The sequence below is a fragment of the Corylus avellana genome, chromosome 9 (assembly GCF_965113065.1).
Source record: "Corylus avellana chromosome 9, dhCorAvel1.hap1.2, whole genome shotgun sequence".
Taxonomy (NCBI): domain Eukaryota; kingdom Viridiplantae; phylum Streptophyta; class Magnoliopsida; order Fagales; family Betulaceae; genus Corylus; species Corylus avellana.
Window position 1 is genome coordinate 16621414 of NC_142498.1, and position 13829 is coordinate 16635242.

Consider the following 13829-nt stretch of genomic DNA (forward strand, 5'->3'; position numbering starts at 1 on the left):
AATATTCGGTGTTTGGCAGAAACTTCCATATTTTGAAAAGTCATGGATGAATAATAGATTTACAAATTTACTGTACGGAAGCATACAACTAAAGAAAGAATGGAGCAGAGTCGCCGACTGTCGATATCAGATAGATGGGAGAGGATATGAAGTGCAAAAAAAGAATGGAGCAGAGGTGCGCCAAGGAAGAGACAAAGCGCTGGTAATTTTTGGATATTGCAGTAGAGAGATGGCGCTCCTCTCCTCTACGCCTTCCCTCTCCTTCGCCTCTCCCTCTCACACCCCAAACTCAAACTGGGGGATCTTCTCCTTCACTTTCCACACCACCCAATTCGCTCGCCGCCAACGCCCAATCGCCTCCTCTCACCTCTCCTCCACCCTCGACACGAATCCCATCGACAAGTCCTTCTTGAATTTAGCTGAGGCCTTCTCCGAAGAAGAGCTCTGGGCCGCGGCGTGCCTCCGCGTCCGCTCCTTCTACGAGTTCCGTCCCAGTGCCTACGGCATCCGTGTGAGTCCTAGACTTTCATTTCACTTGTTTTGTTTTTTGGGATACCGGGGTTATTCAGAAGAAAATTGACTTTTGAGATGTGGGTTTTCTCTGTTTTGGTGTCATAGTCAACCTTTGAGTTTAATCGGTAGTTTTAGCAAATTAGCAATTGAATGGAACCAGAGCTTTTTGGGTGTCTAATATGTTGTTACGGAAATTTGGGTTGCATTGGTTGAGAAGTTAAGTTAGTTAATTTCTTGAGTTTATGCTCAGTTTTTAATGTGATTGCTAGTCCCCTTGTCTTTATGAATTGAAAAAGAGAGTGAAATCATTATAATGGAACCAACCAATTGGAACGAAATCCTCGTGAAAAAAGCTTGTTAAGTTTCAATTAAGTTGCTTTAAGATAGTTGTCATTCGGTCCCAAAAGAAGAAGGCGCTGTGCTAGTGAATCTTCCATGGTTTTTGGAGTTGTGATTGCTTTCCACCTGTCTCTTACCAAATCTGAAATGATTATGAATATTCTCTTTCGTCTGTTTATGAAGCTTATGATACTACAATCTCCTTTTCATTGATAGCATGTTTGGTTTTAAGCAGTTTGCTGCCTCAAGTCACAAATGAGATAAATAGTGCACATTTTGGAGTCACTTTCTTTTGCGTTTTTATTCTTCTTTTACTGGAAACAGTATTATACTTAAATGGCACTTTTTCCTTGTCAAGTTCTATTAGGATCATAGAAGGTACTTGGCTGAGCGTGAGTTTGAAGCACTAAAAGAACGTGTAGCTGGGAAAAGAGAGGGCTTCAGAAGAGTTTCTTGCATAAATGCTACTCTTCCATTGTCACAGATATCAAACTTTGCAGATGATCTATGCTCTGAATGCAAGGTTTGGTTGCCTTGTCCTTTGAATGACCTGGCAAGAGCTTTGACTTTTTCAATTGTTTCTCTTGGGTTTTTGTTGGATTTGTGTGCCCCATGTAGGGCATCTATACAAAAAATACTTAGCAACATCTGTGTCTGAAGTAAAGCTTTACAGCTTAGTGGACTCTAATGAGCTAGGTTTTGGATTGGTTGGCTGTTTTCTGTCTTTGTCTGTGTACGATGGCAGATACTCTGTAATTTGGTTGTTCCAGAGACAAACAAACACATTCTAAGGCTTGTATTTTGTAGTTTAGAATTATTCAAAATAATATGTGAATCATATATGAAAATGGTTGGTTAATGCTGGAATCTGCAAATAATTCAGATTTAAGTGACAATGCTGCATTAATTTAACTTCCAACTTCTGTCCTCCAAGTATGCCTTAATTTGGATTTTATGCAGTGCTAGACAGGGACACGGGCCCTCTTTAACTCCCTCTCTTGCTCTCTCTCTCTCTCTCTCTCTCTCTCTCTCTCACACACACACACACACACACACACACATCTTTGAATCTTCACAGGCATTAAGCACCTCCTTAGATCTGAAAGCCTTGTTGTTTCACTTGTAATTAGCTTTGGACATAATGTTTCCTTGTAAATAGCATTTAATATTTTACTTAGGCAAAAGTATTGGTTTCTGACAATCTTAAATTAATAACTTTTATAAATTAATCACCGTTCATTTACCATAAAAAAAAAAAAGAAAAAAAAAAGAATCCAATACACAAAACTCCTCTTGCATAATCAACATATAATGAATTCACACATGATTCATAAACATTAAGATCAAAAGAGGAATTATGCACACAAATAGGACCCTCCTTTTTTTATTTATTAAAAAGTGAAAATATAAAGACATGAAAAGCACCCTACGGCAACCCCCACCCATACAAAGGAAAATAGTTGCCTCTCTCCACTTGGTGCCACCCTCTCCTCTTGTCACCTGCCATCCCCCTGCCCCATTGTAATCTTCCTCCCCCATCCATACAAAGGAAAATAGTTGCCTCCCTCCACTTGGTGCCACCCTCTCCTCTTGTTACCTGCCATCCCCCTGCCCCATTGTAATCTTCCTCCACTCCTAACTCTTCATGATTACCCTCGTCCCTTTACATTGTAGCTCCCCAACAACTTCCCCCTCCCTTTCATTCATATTCACATAAATGAGAATTATGTAAACAATACAATAATCTTGGAGTTAGAAATAGATTTTGGAATAACAAGAAATACTAATGGAGATAGAACTGCAATAAACGCAAAGAGGAGGCATACAGATGGATAGGGTATTAGTACATCTACTGTGACTGCGCGTCCCGGTGTTGCATCGCCTCCATCCACTTGTTCCCCCCACCACCCCCACCACCCCCCCTTCCTCCCAACCCATCTGGGCGACTGTAGGCTCTCCTCACCCATTTTTGGATTTTTTTTTTCTTTTTAAATTATTGGTAGCAATATTTGGTGTTAAGAAATTTTGAGTGGCTTCCAATTGCAATGGAAAAATATTTTTACCAACCAAACAACAGAAAACATTTTCGATATTACTTTGAAGGCCTGAACCAGACAATGGATCAATATGATTTTTGTGGAAGTTGTTTTGTGAATGAAAGCATTTTCTATCTGAAATTATTTTACGTCGAAACAAATAAATTTCTTAGGAGATTTAGTATTTGATTTGATTTTGTATTCAATTATTTCAGTGTACTCCTATATATTAGAAATTTTCATTTAATGCTATGCATTTGTGTCTCTGTGTTTTAGGATCATCACTACTAAATTTCCTCTGTTTCCTATTGTTACAATGTCATTAGATACTGTGAAATTAAGAGGAGTTATGCATAAGTGTCACCATGTAAAATTATTGTTATTCAATGTTTCATTTAATCTTTTGTAGTTTTCTGACAATGGAGAAGATCGAGTAGTAGTTGGGACTCTTGACCTTAACCAGTGCATTAGTCTCCCAGATGAGATAATAGGAATGAAGCCAGAGGTATTTGATCCGATTTCAGCTCTAACTTTCTGGATAGTATGAACATGTGTTGTCATTTCTGGTAAAACTACATGCACTGTGTCATAACTGCCTTGTTTGAAATTAAGTTGGAGTATGGCATGAAATCATAATCTAGTGTAGCTCCTATGCCATGAGATTAATAAACTGCAGAATGAGAAAGAAAAGAATGCAATGTAGCTAAGTTTATGCCAAAGATTTAAGAGTAGGAAACTATAATTTCTGTCAGTAGCTTCATGAAGATTATATATACTATCAATTTTATGTGTCTGTTTGTATTCTCTTCAATTATGTGGAGTTGAGTTGCATTTCACATAATGATGCTGGCTGATCATGGTACCTTCATATAGTTGGTTAATTGTGAACATTATACTTCCAAGGATACAAAGTCCATGGGTAATTGCTTTCAGTATTTTGATATTTTTATTTTGTCCCACTCCTTTAGTTTTTAATCTAGGGATTGGTGGGCTCTAACCCTGTTTGATCTTCTTGAAGAATACCGCCTACATATCCAATAATATTCTGCAATCCAGCTTCCATGCACATATATTTATCCAAATGTGTAAAGGAAATAACAGGCAATATATATAGTTTTAGGGTTTATAGTGATGCCATGGTCATACCTGTTATCTCATAGAAAAACATTGTTTACTTCTTAATATGTCTTACCAATGAGCTATAGCTCAAATGGTACCTCCTCCCTTTGTAGCAAGGTGGAGGGCGAGGTCTTCAAGTCCCACCGAGTGCGTGTATAACTTTCCAATAAAAAAAAACTTTCAATATATCTGATTTGGCTTCTAGTTTTTGAAAGAGACTGTTAACAACCTTTGAGGTGGTTGGACTTTGTGTGCTGATTGGGCCATGCGTCACATGCAAGCCTCACCGGTTGTCACATGAAATGTGGAACTGGTGGGGTGTGGACCAATCAAAAGCGTGTCCTCATTCTTAGAACACACAGCAATAAGATAAAATGAGTTTTCCTAATTCATTTGAACAGGGGATTGGAGCTGATTTTTTAAGGGCATATCTAAGCAATGTATGTGTTGCCAAGGAGTTGCACAGAAATGGTTTAGGTTATTGGGTCGTTGCCAAGTCAAAGATAATTGCTCAAGATTGGGGTAAGAACCTACCTCTTATATTTACTTTTACTGTCATTGTGGTCACTGCATTAGTATAGCACCATACATGCATGCTCTTTGTGTCTTCGAAACCATACTCCTCTGTGTTAACTTATTTCATAGCTGCCGATATCTATATTGTACTTCATATTTACCCATCTGAAATTTTCATTGTACTCTATAAAACTAGTAGATACTGAATCAATAGTCTTTCCCATCTTGATATACATTTTTCCTATATTATGATGTTTATCCTTCACTTTGGTAGTACTTGTGAATGAAACAGCTTACTATCCGGAGGAACATAAGAAAAACTTTGAACATTATGTAAAGTTCTTTGAGAAATGCTATAGGGACCAAATCTTTTACTAAAAGATGGGTACCAAAATGACGTGGAGCTTATTCATTGGTACTCAGTAGCATTTTTCTTAATTAATTGTTTGGGAAGACTTCACTTTGGCCCCCTACACTTTCACCCGATTTTACAAACCCCCTCTGAACTTTTAAATCTCTCATTTTGGACTCCTGAACTTTCAATTACTTTCAATGTGAACCTCTCCGTCAGATTTTAAACGTTACATGATGTTTATACCCTTGACTTTTGTATAAAATTTAAACTTCCAAAACGTTTTTTTTTTTTTTTAAATGAAAATTAAGGACATTTTGGTCTTTTTTTGTATTTTTAACGGTTAAAATTAACAGAAAGGTTCTAATTGAAAGTAATTGAAAGTTTAGGGGTCCAAAATGAGAGATTTAGAAGTTCAGGGGGGTTTGTAAAATCGGGTAGAAGTTCAGGGGGCCAAAGTGAAGTTTCCCCTAATTGTTTTGATCATCTTCAATGAACAGCTCCACATCCTCTTGGTATCCATCTCTTGGTAAAAAATTTAGTACCCCTAGCATTTCTCAAGTTCTTATTCTTCCTATACAAAGTTTCTCACAGGAGTAGGGGAATATTATGCAACTGACTAATCTGATTTTGGGTGAATTATTTCCTATCATTTGTTCTTATGTAAATGAAAATTTATTTTGTATATTAGTTCTTATGGAATGAGTATTTATCTCATATCTTGTGCAAGCTAAAAATGGGAAAATACATAAAAATTCTGTTAAGCATGCATAATTGTTTCGTTGGGGGTTGGGGTTATTAATAAAATGGTAAAACACTATTACTCTTTTTACAGCTGACTCCATTGATCTTGTTAGTTACTACCAAGTTTAGATCAACTGTAGTTTGATTTTGTTTTTTTTTGAAGTGGAGCGAAGGTACCCCCGCCTAAAGGGGCATACCAAAAAAAAAAAATCTTTGTTAGAAATGTTAGATCAGTTTAAATTCTTCAACCTCTGTCTCGCATGTGTGTGCATCCTCAATTTTAAGGTTTTTTAATTTTTATTTTTAATTTCAATTTCATTGGTTATGTTTTTCTTTCCTTTTTATTTTTCCTTTTCTGGCTCTCGACATAGTACATTGAATTAGTCCTCTTTTTGTTGATTTCTTTTTTATCAATTGTTAACTGTGAAAGTGTTGAAAAGGATCAAGTTAAGGTACTAATTCAATTGGTTTTCTGGAATTTATTCAGGCATAACTGATCTGTATGTCCATGTAGCTGTTGACAATGAAGCAGCAAAGAACTTATATATGAAAAGTGGTTTTGTATATGAAAATGATGAGCCTGCCTGGCAAGCTAGATTTCTAGATAGGCCTCGAAGACTTCTTCTGTGGACTGGTCTCCCTGGTATGGAGCTATGACCTTGTTTGTAGAATCTCAATGGTTGTTTCTTTTCTCTTTTCTTTTCCTTTATATTTTTAACTGTAAAGTGAACTTTAAATGATGTTTGGTCTGAAAAATTGATTACATTTCCATAAAATATGAACTCTGGAGTCTCGATGTAAGTAGTAGATGAAAAGCCTGCCCATTTCTCCTTCTGATAGAAGGGACTGATATATAGTGTGATGAAATTGGAAAATTATGAGTGATATCCTCCAGTGTGTTTATCTGAGCTAAGTAATATTAACCTGCTAAAAATCAACATTTCCTATGAAATGTAACATTAGCAAGTAAATATTCGTGTTCTACCGGTTAATGCTATGGTTTGTATGAAGGTGCTTTTTGCTAGGGATTTGAGAAGCTCTAGCCTTGGATCACCTAACCATCATTCGTTTTAGCTTTGTTCATTAGGTTTGTTAGATTCAAAAACTTGGCTATGCAAACATGGGGGAGTGGAAAAATGGAGAAAGAGGTTAACTATCTACATTTATATGTTTGCAAAATAGTTATATTCACATTTTTTTTTTCCTGCCTGCTACACTGTCATTTGTTGTTGCACCACCAAGACTGAACATCTGCCATTGAAATCTGTTGAGGCAAGCATGTCTCCCAAAACCCCTAGCTCTGGGAATTCACTCCATTCATCGAAACCAGTTGTAAGAGGGCTCTCCACGTTGTATCTTCTTCCAACTATGAAAAGGTCATAGTCATCTACTATTTCTCTCAATTTCATTGCGGTCTCGGGTCCATCACTTACCATCTCCTCGATGTAAACTACATATTCTTCACCTGTAGAAGTGCTATACTTGAGGTCCTTGAGTACCTCTGAGTCCAGCATTTTATCCCAATCAGTAATGCCTTCTTCACCCTCAGGAATCAACCGTATCACAGTTAGACAAATGTTAGAGTCCTTCGCCATGCGTTTAGCCAAAGTCACTGCCTCTCTATCATCACGGCCTCCCAAGAAGACCATGGCAACGTTATACGACTCTAGCGTGGCAGTTGTTGAGCGCTTTAACTGGCCGCGGTTAACAAGGATTGCCACAGAGCAAGGTGCTCTCTCAATGACACTACAATTTAGGATCCTTAGCGTATTGTCTTCCAATTCAATAGACCCATCAATGGAGTATTTTCGATGGAATGGGAGGACTATAAGAGATGTAACTTTGTCCAATGCAAGCATGCAGATGTCCTCATACATTAGCTTGGATGGGGAGATGGCTGTGAAGGCATTCACAGTTACACTATCAGGATTATTTCGCTGAAAATGAGTGAATGAAAGAATGACATCTTCAGAGTAGGAGCGGTTTGAAAGAGTTTTCTTCTGCATTTGGTGGGAAATGAAAACCGGGGAGGCTCTACCAACTAGCTCAATGAGGTGAAGAGCATAAACAACAAGGGGGCTTTCCCTTGTTGGTGATACATTCTCAAGTAGGTTGATGATGGCAGGTATGTGTTCTGGTCTTTGGATGCAAGCAAGTATCTTTAGCTCTGTATTTGGTTTCTGATCAACTAAGTTTCTTCTCTGATAACCAGCATATTTTCTTGAAGGATCGTATAAGCGCGAGATCAGAATTGGCACAATGATGGCAATTACAAGAATTGTGTACATTGCAACAGAGAAAATCTCCGAGGTTATGTTCTACATTTAGTTAGGGAAATATTAGAGTTTGATGACAGCATAAAAAAGAAACAAGAAAAATGGGATTTAACGTACCTTGTTGGCTCTGTAAATGCTATAGTAGGCCATTTCACAAACGCCTTTACAACTCATAATGAGAGCTAGTGTGGTTGCATCCTTGATTGGCATCTTGCAATACAGTGCAGGCGCCATACAGGCTCCAAACTTGGCAATGACAATGATAATTGTAATGATTAAATTGGGCATTACCAACTGATCGCCATTGAAGTTGATGTCTGATAGATTTGCCTTCATCATGGTTATGGTTACAAAGAGTGGTAAAAGCACCCCGGAGACCATGCAATCCAGCTTTTGGACTAGAGTTGATCCCAGTGGCGGTCCGTCTGGTACGGCCAAACCCAAAATGAAAGGCCCAAACACCACCGACAAGTCAAACTGATTAGATGCCAAAGCAACACTCAACACTACTATAATAATGCTAAAAATATAGAGGTCCTTCACAGGCCTGCCTTCAGGGGTTTGTCTCACCATCCAAAACATAGCCGGCCGGGCAATAAATACGACAACTATGACATACCCTACAACCATCCCAATATCCTTCAAAGCCCTATATTTGTCAAAATAGGCAATTTTGGCCAATGAGAAACCATAAACAAGAAACCCGCTTAGCAGGTCACAAACCACTGCCGTAGATAGTCCAAGTCTACCAAGTTCAGAATTTATAATATTGAGGTCACTTAGAAGGCAAGCAATGACCGGAAATGGAGTCGAAGCTTGTATCGCCGCTGCCATGATGATTTTCAGTCTGTCTATGCCATTTAGAGCATAACGATCGCTGAGGACCTTTTGCATTCCCATAGCAAGTAGGAAAGGCACTAACAGGGTCAAAGCACCAATACACATGGCCTTCCTTCCTGTTCTAAATATCATGCTCAAGTCCATTTTCACTCCACCTAGAAATAGGAAGAGTGTGTAGCCTAACGAAGCTAGGATACCAATAAGGTCTTGGCTTAAAACGGGGAACAAGTATTCACGATAAGTGTCTATGCTCCCAAGTAACTGAGGACCCAATACTAGGCCTGCCTGGTTCATGCATAAAATCACATATATTAGTACAATTCTTCAAACCAAACAATCTCATCTTTAAAATTGCAACAAAAATAGGTTCTTGGAGCAACAAGATGGTTACTACATCTTTTTCAATAACCAAACGATAGAATCACAGCCAAATTAGTATAAAAATATGCATAAATTCTAAATATCATGACACACATTACGAAGTCTTTTCAGATTGTCGACTATTAACATTTAGAGAAATGCTACTTTCTATACAATTAAACCTATCTCACATTGGCTAACATGCCATGTTTTAAATTACTTTTTATATTAAACACTTAAAAAAAAATTAAAAATAAAAATAAAAAACAACAACAACAACAACAACAAAGGGGAAACTTTACTTTGTACCCCAGAATTACCACTCGTTTTGACATGCCCCCATCCCCCAAATTTCAAAACCTCTCAATTTGGACTCCTTAACTTTCAATTGCAGTCAATTTGAACCCCTCTGTCAATTTTTGCTGTTAAAACCCTTAAAAAGACAATTACACTTCAATTTTCTTTTTATTAAAAAAGAAAAAATTGAAAAAAAGGGTCGCAAGGTGGCCCAACCGTTGGTCACTTTGTGATTATATATATAATTTGAAATTAAGGATAAATTTAAAATTTTTATAAAAAATTCAAGGGTATAAACATCATTGTCTAACTTTTAACGTTTAAAATATGACAGAGATGATCAAATTGATTGCAATTGAAAGTTCAGGGGTCCAAATTGAGAGATTTTAAAGTTTGTGAGACATGTTAAAACGGGTGGTAATTTAGAGACCCAAAGTGAAGTTTCCCCAAAAATAAAAGATAAAAAAAAAAAAGCTACTTTAAAGCATGTCACGTCCTATAAGTCAATATGAAAAGCATGTCACGTCCGCCGGTCAATATAAAATATGTATAATAAATATGTGGGAAAAGTAGCATTATTCTAACATTTATGGAGCCTTTGATAGACACCGTTTATCATCGTAAAATAACTAGATATTTCTGAAGCATATATTTCTTAAAGTCTTGTAGAGTTGTATGGGTTTATATTTTTTTTTTAATTTTTTAATTTTTTTTCATATTTTCTTGCTTCGTGGATTGTAATGGCGCCAAATGCTCTTTTTCTTTTTTTTCTTTTTTTTTTTAAAAAAAAAAGAAAAGAAAAGAAATTGTAACAAAACGAAATCATAAAACCCACACCATTTTTATACGCCGATCAATTCACTAAGGCTTTTATTTTTATGCACGAGTATTAAGGACCTTTTAAACACAACTAATTTTTTTAGACTCATAGATTATGTTTGGTTTCCTTCCAAAATCAGAAAAGGTGAAAACAATAAGTATGCATATTTCCTTCGACTATCATCTTATTGTTAATGTTTTCCTGCTCTATCAATTGTGTCAATGTTTCCCTAAATAATAAATAATTATCAATATACCCACTAATGACAAAAATACCAAAAAAAAAAAAAAAAAAAAACCAAAATGGTGGATCGACCACCCACCGTCTGATTAGCCAAGCAATTCACAAACAATGGATGAGTGTAGCTTGCCACTTCCAAGAAAGTCTCTATGGGGGCGTTTGTCCAAACAAGTCTTCAGCTGCCAACCCACTTACTCTATAGACTTTTTTTACATTTACTGATTAAATTGTTAGCAATTCGGGTAAAGAATCTAGACCCCTTTATCAAACCCTTTTTGTGGAAGAAACAAAGAAATATATGTAACGAATGAGAATAGGAAAATCAAGCGTTTAACCTACCAACAATTCAGAGACAATCTTGGGCACCCCAAATCTATTGAGAACAAAATGGAAAACTTGGGTGGTGCTGAAAATGGTAAGCATCTGCACTTCCAGCAGTGGCATGGAAAAGTTTGTCAGATGTAAACTGGCATTCGTCGCCCACACACCATTTGAATTGACTTGGGGTGGGAGGGAAATGCAAATTTCTCTTGTGTCCCCATTCATGATTGAATTCAGTTCCGACACAGAAACAGAGCCAGAAACAGAGCAAACTAATGTTCAAAGAATATTGAAGTAATTCAGCCGCAATAACTTTATAGAGAGAGAGAAATCCGCCGCCCCCTTCGCCGGTAAATATGATGCAGCGTTAGTTTACACAACAACTGTGCCGACCAATGACGCCCTCCACAACTATTAACAGTTTCAATGCCGTTTTCCGACAGTGGGACAGATGGGTTGTGGTTCATTCCTTTCATATTTATTTCCGAATCCATGGGAGCTTAGAAGATGGTTGTAACCGTTGTTTGTTTGTCTGTTTCACTTCAATTCATGTGATATTCATAAATGTTATTTTTATGTTTGCATGATTTATTACGAATCTAATATTAATTATAAAAGCTACATCAATTTTATATAGAAGCAAGAATAATTACTCATTTTATCCGGTAGGTTTCTCCAACGAGTAATGTTAGGTACCATTTTCTTATCTTCATAAAATCTTCTTAAAGCTAATGTGACTTTTAAAATTACCATTGAATCAAAATTCAAGTATGATTAATCTAAAATTTAATGGTGATTTTAAAAGCCACATCAACTTTAGGAGGATAGAAAGATAATATCTAACATTACTCTTTTCCAACTGTCCACCATCGTATTTTTGCCATCTCAGCATTTATTATATCATATTTACATTTAACAACTCATCTAAAATGTGAAAAATATTTTGAAAATATCACGTGAAAAATACTAAAATATTGATATGGAAAATCCTAAAACAATGGTAGAGATTTGAGGAAACAAACTTTGTTACTTGTTACAATATCCTAGAATTCAAAGGGATCCAGATCCATGAATTCATGGGTGTTAATTACCTTCTTTAACTAATTGAGAGCGATCCCTTCCCATTTTTAAACTTTCCTATTTCCTACCATTTTTATGTGGATGTAACAAGTGTCCAAAAAAATATATATTAATCACACAATAAAAAGAGAATGCTAGGGGGCAAAAATATATGATTTTCTATCATTTTATCAATATTAATCATTACAATCAAAACATTTACTAAGAGTCTTTACATTAACTGAAATTATATTATACATATCATCGTTACAAAAGATCCAGACTAAACCTTAATATACAAACACGCTTCAAAACTCGTCTACAACATACTGTGAGCGACCAACCTAATCTCACAATAAGTTCTCAAGCGTCCATTGGATTGATATCATTACATCAAATGGCCGCATTTGCCTTGAGGTTCATCTCGAATTCGAAATCTAAAGGTAGTCTAACTATAAAAATAACACATATTTCATAAGTAAAAAAAATATAAGTGTAAGTTCATGACTTAATGAGTAAGTACCACATGAAAATAAATCAAGCAATGAGATTTCACAACATCATGCCATTAGGGGATTTTCACAAATGTTTGTTAGAGAATGACAAGTGAGTGTTTGATAAAGTAAGGCATGACTCATGACATTTTTATCTTGAGGCATAAATACGTTTGAATTTGAGAAAAACAGTGTTTCATATATCGTTCATCTAATATTATCACATCATAATAGCATACCCATATATAAATCCTCATACGATAAAGGTTATTATAACATATCGGTACCCGTGCGGCCGTGCCACAAGGTAACATGTTTATTTGTACCATAACCCTTGTAAAATTGAGGTTAGCAAAACATACCAGGTCCTTAATATAAATGATTTGTAACAAACTGTTACCCTGCCACGAGGTAGCATAAACATATCATTACCATCCCTTTAGCCAAATGAGGGGAAGCCGAACCACCTTCAAGGCCATGGGTGGTTCGACCACCTCCTTTGACTGGCCGGGTTAAGAGATGATTCAGCACCCATTTCAGCCATATTTGGGGATGGTTCGGCCACTACTAAATGACTATTTTTCTTTTTTTCTTTTGTTTTTTGGAGGCCCCCAAATGGCACCCCTTTTTCTGAGCACTTATTATTATTATTATTATTATTTTTATTATTAAGGGTATTTTGTTATTTTGAGTACAGTATAAAATTTTAGTAGTTTGAAAGAACATTGATGCAATCTTTAGCTTGAAAAGACGTTGCAAATTAAGGGTTAATTTGACGGGAAATATGTTTTTTTTTTTTTTGCTAGTTAAAAATCATGTGTATCTCACATTTTATTAAAAAAAAAAAAAACATTATTTTTAGGGTATATATCTTATAAATTCCTGAGTTAACACGCTAAAACAGAAAACTCTCTAAACTTTCTTCTTTTTTTTTTTTTTTTTTTTTAATTTTTACTCTCTAGGTTAATCGAAAAGGCAAATTAACCCTCACTATTACATTTTTTCTCAAATGTTTAATGCCCGTCAGTCCCAACTAAACGTAACGTTTTTGTAACGTCCCCGATGGGCAAATCAATTAACTGATAATTGACCCCATAGTTCGTCTCCCATCCCTATCCCTCACGAGACAAGACTCAGAGATCACAACTTCTCATAAGCAAGCGACCTCAGCGAAAGACTTTCTAAACTATAGGAATAGAGTGTAATAATGAAGCAATCACACATTCATACACCAGATTAAACATAATTCCTCATAATATAAAAGTAGTCGCTAAATGTATCGGTTATCAAACCATCATCAAAATAAAAGATTACATTTTATGACATAATTGTCTTACAAAAGATCAACAGATCAAATCCTAAGTTTAAGTAATGCTAAAGAGATAATAATCTAGATCATCTCTGCCTAGGTGGTTCCTTCGTCATCCCACATGGACTTTAACCAAATTGAGTCCATATCCTCAAAAATAACTCGGATCAGGTCTTGCGTAATCACCCATGTCT

The 13829-nt window shown here is 36.1% G+C and overlaps 2 protein-coding genes across 2 annotated transcripts; one reads left to right on the plus strand and one right to left on the minus strand.

Moving 5' to 3' along the window:
- On the plus strand, positions 1–6376 carry LOC132190328 (Acyl-CoA N-acyltransferases (NAT) superfamily protein). The gene is made up of 5 exons (XM_059605282.2): positions 1–511; positions 1220–1375; positions 3298–3393; positions 4409–4529; positions 6107–6376. The coding sequence occupies exons 1-5, from the start codon at positions 47–49 to the stop codon at positions 6274–6276; spliced, it is 1008 nt and encodes a 335-aa protein (XP_059461265.2). The 5' UTR covers positions 1–46; the 3' UTR covers positions 6277–6376.
- Positions 6377–6733: 357 nt separating this feature from the next.
- LOC132190982 (cation/H(+) antiporter 4-like) lies at positions 6734–11267 on the minus strand. The gene is made up of 4 exons (XM_059606005.2): positions 11150–11267; positions 10792–11045; positions 8013–9020; positions 6734–7937 (listed from the first exon to the last, which is right to left on the minus strand). Exons 1-4 carry the CDS (start codon positions 11265–11267, stop codon positions 6831–6833), a joined length of 2487 nt encoding a protein of 828 aa, XP_059461988.2. The 3' UTR covers positions 6734–6830.
- Positions 11268–13829: the final 2562 nt, after the last annotated feature.

Excerpts from the sequence above, each read along its gene's own strand:
- LOC132190328 (XM_059605282.2), top strand. The coding sequence starts at position 47 with ATGAATAATAGATTTACAAATTTACTGTACGGAAGCATACAACTAAAG. Across the intron at positions 512-1,219 it reads CCAGTGCCTACGGCATCCGT|GATCATAGAAGGTACTTGGC; the intron begins GTGAGTCCTAGA and ends AAGTTCTATTAG. Across the intron at positions 3,394-4,408 it reads TAATAGGAATGAAGCCAGAG|GGGATTGGAGCTGATTTTTT; the intron begins GTATTTGATCCG and ends TCATTTGAACAG.
- LOC132190982 (XM_059606005.2), bottom strand. The coding sequence starts at position 11,267 with ATGGATTCGGAAATAAATATGAAAGGAATGAACCACAACCCATCTGTC. Across the intron at positions 11,046-11,149 it reads TTGGTCGGCACAGTTGTTGT|TTTGCTCTGTTTCTGGCTCT; the intron begins GTAAACTAACGC and ends TTTGAACATTAG. Across the intron at positions 9,021-10,791 it reads AGATTGTCTCTGAATTGTTG|GCAGGCCTAGTATTGGGTCC; the intron begins GTAGGTTAAACG and ends TGCATGAACCAG.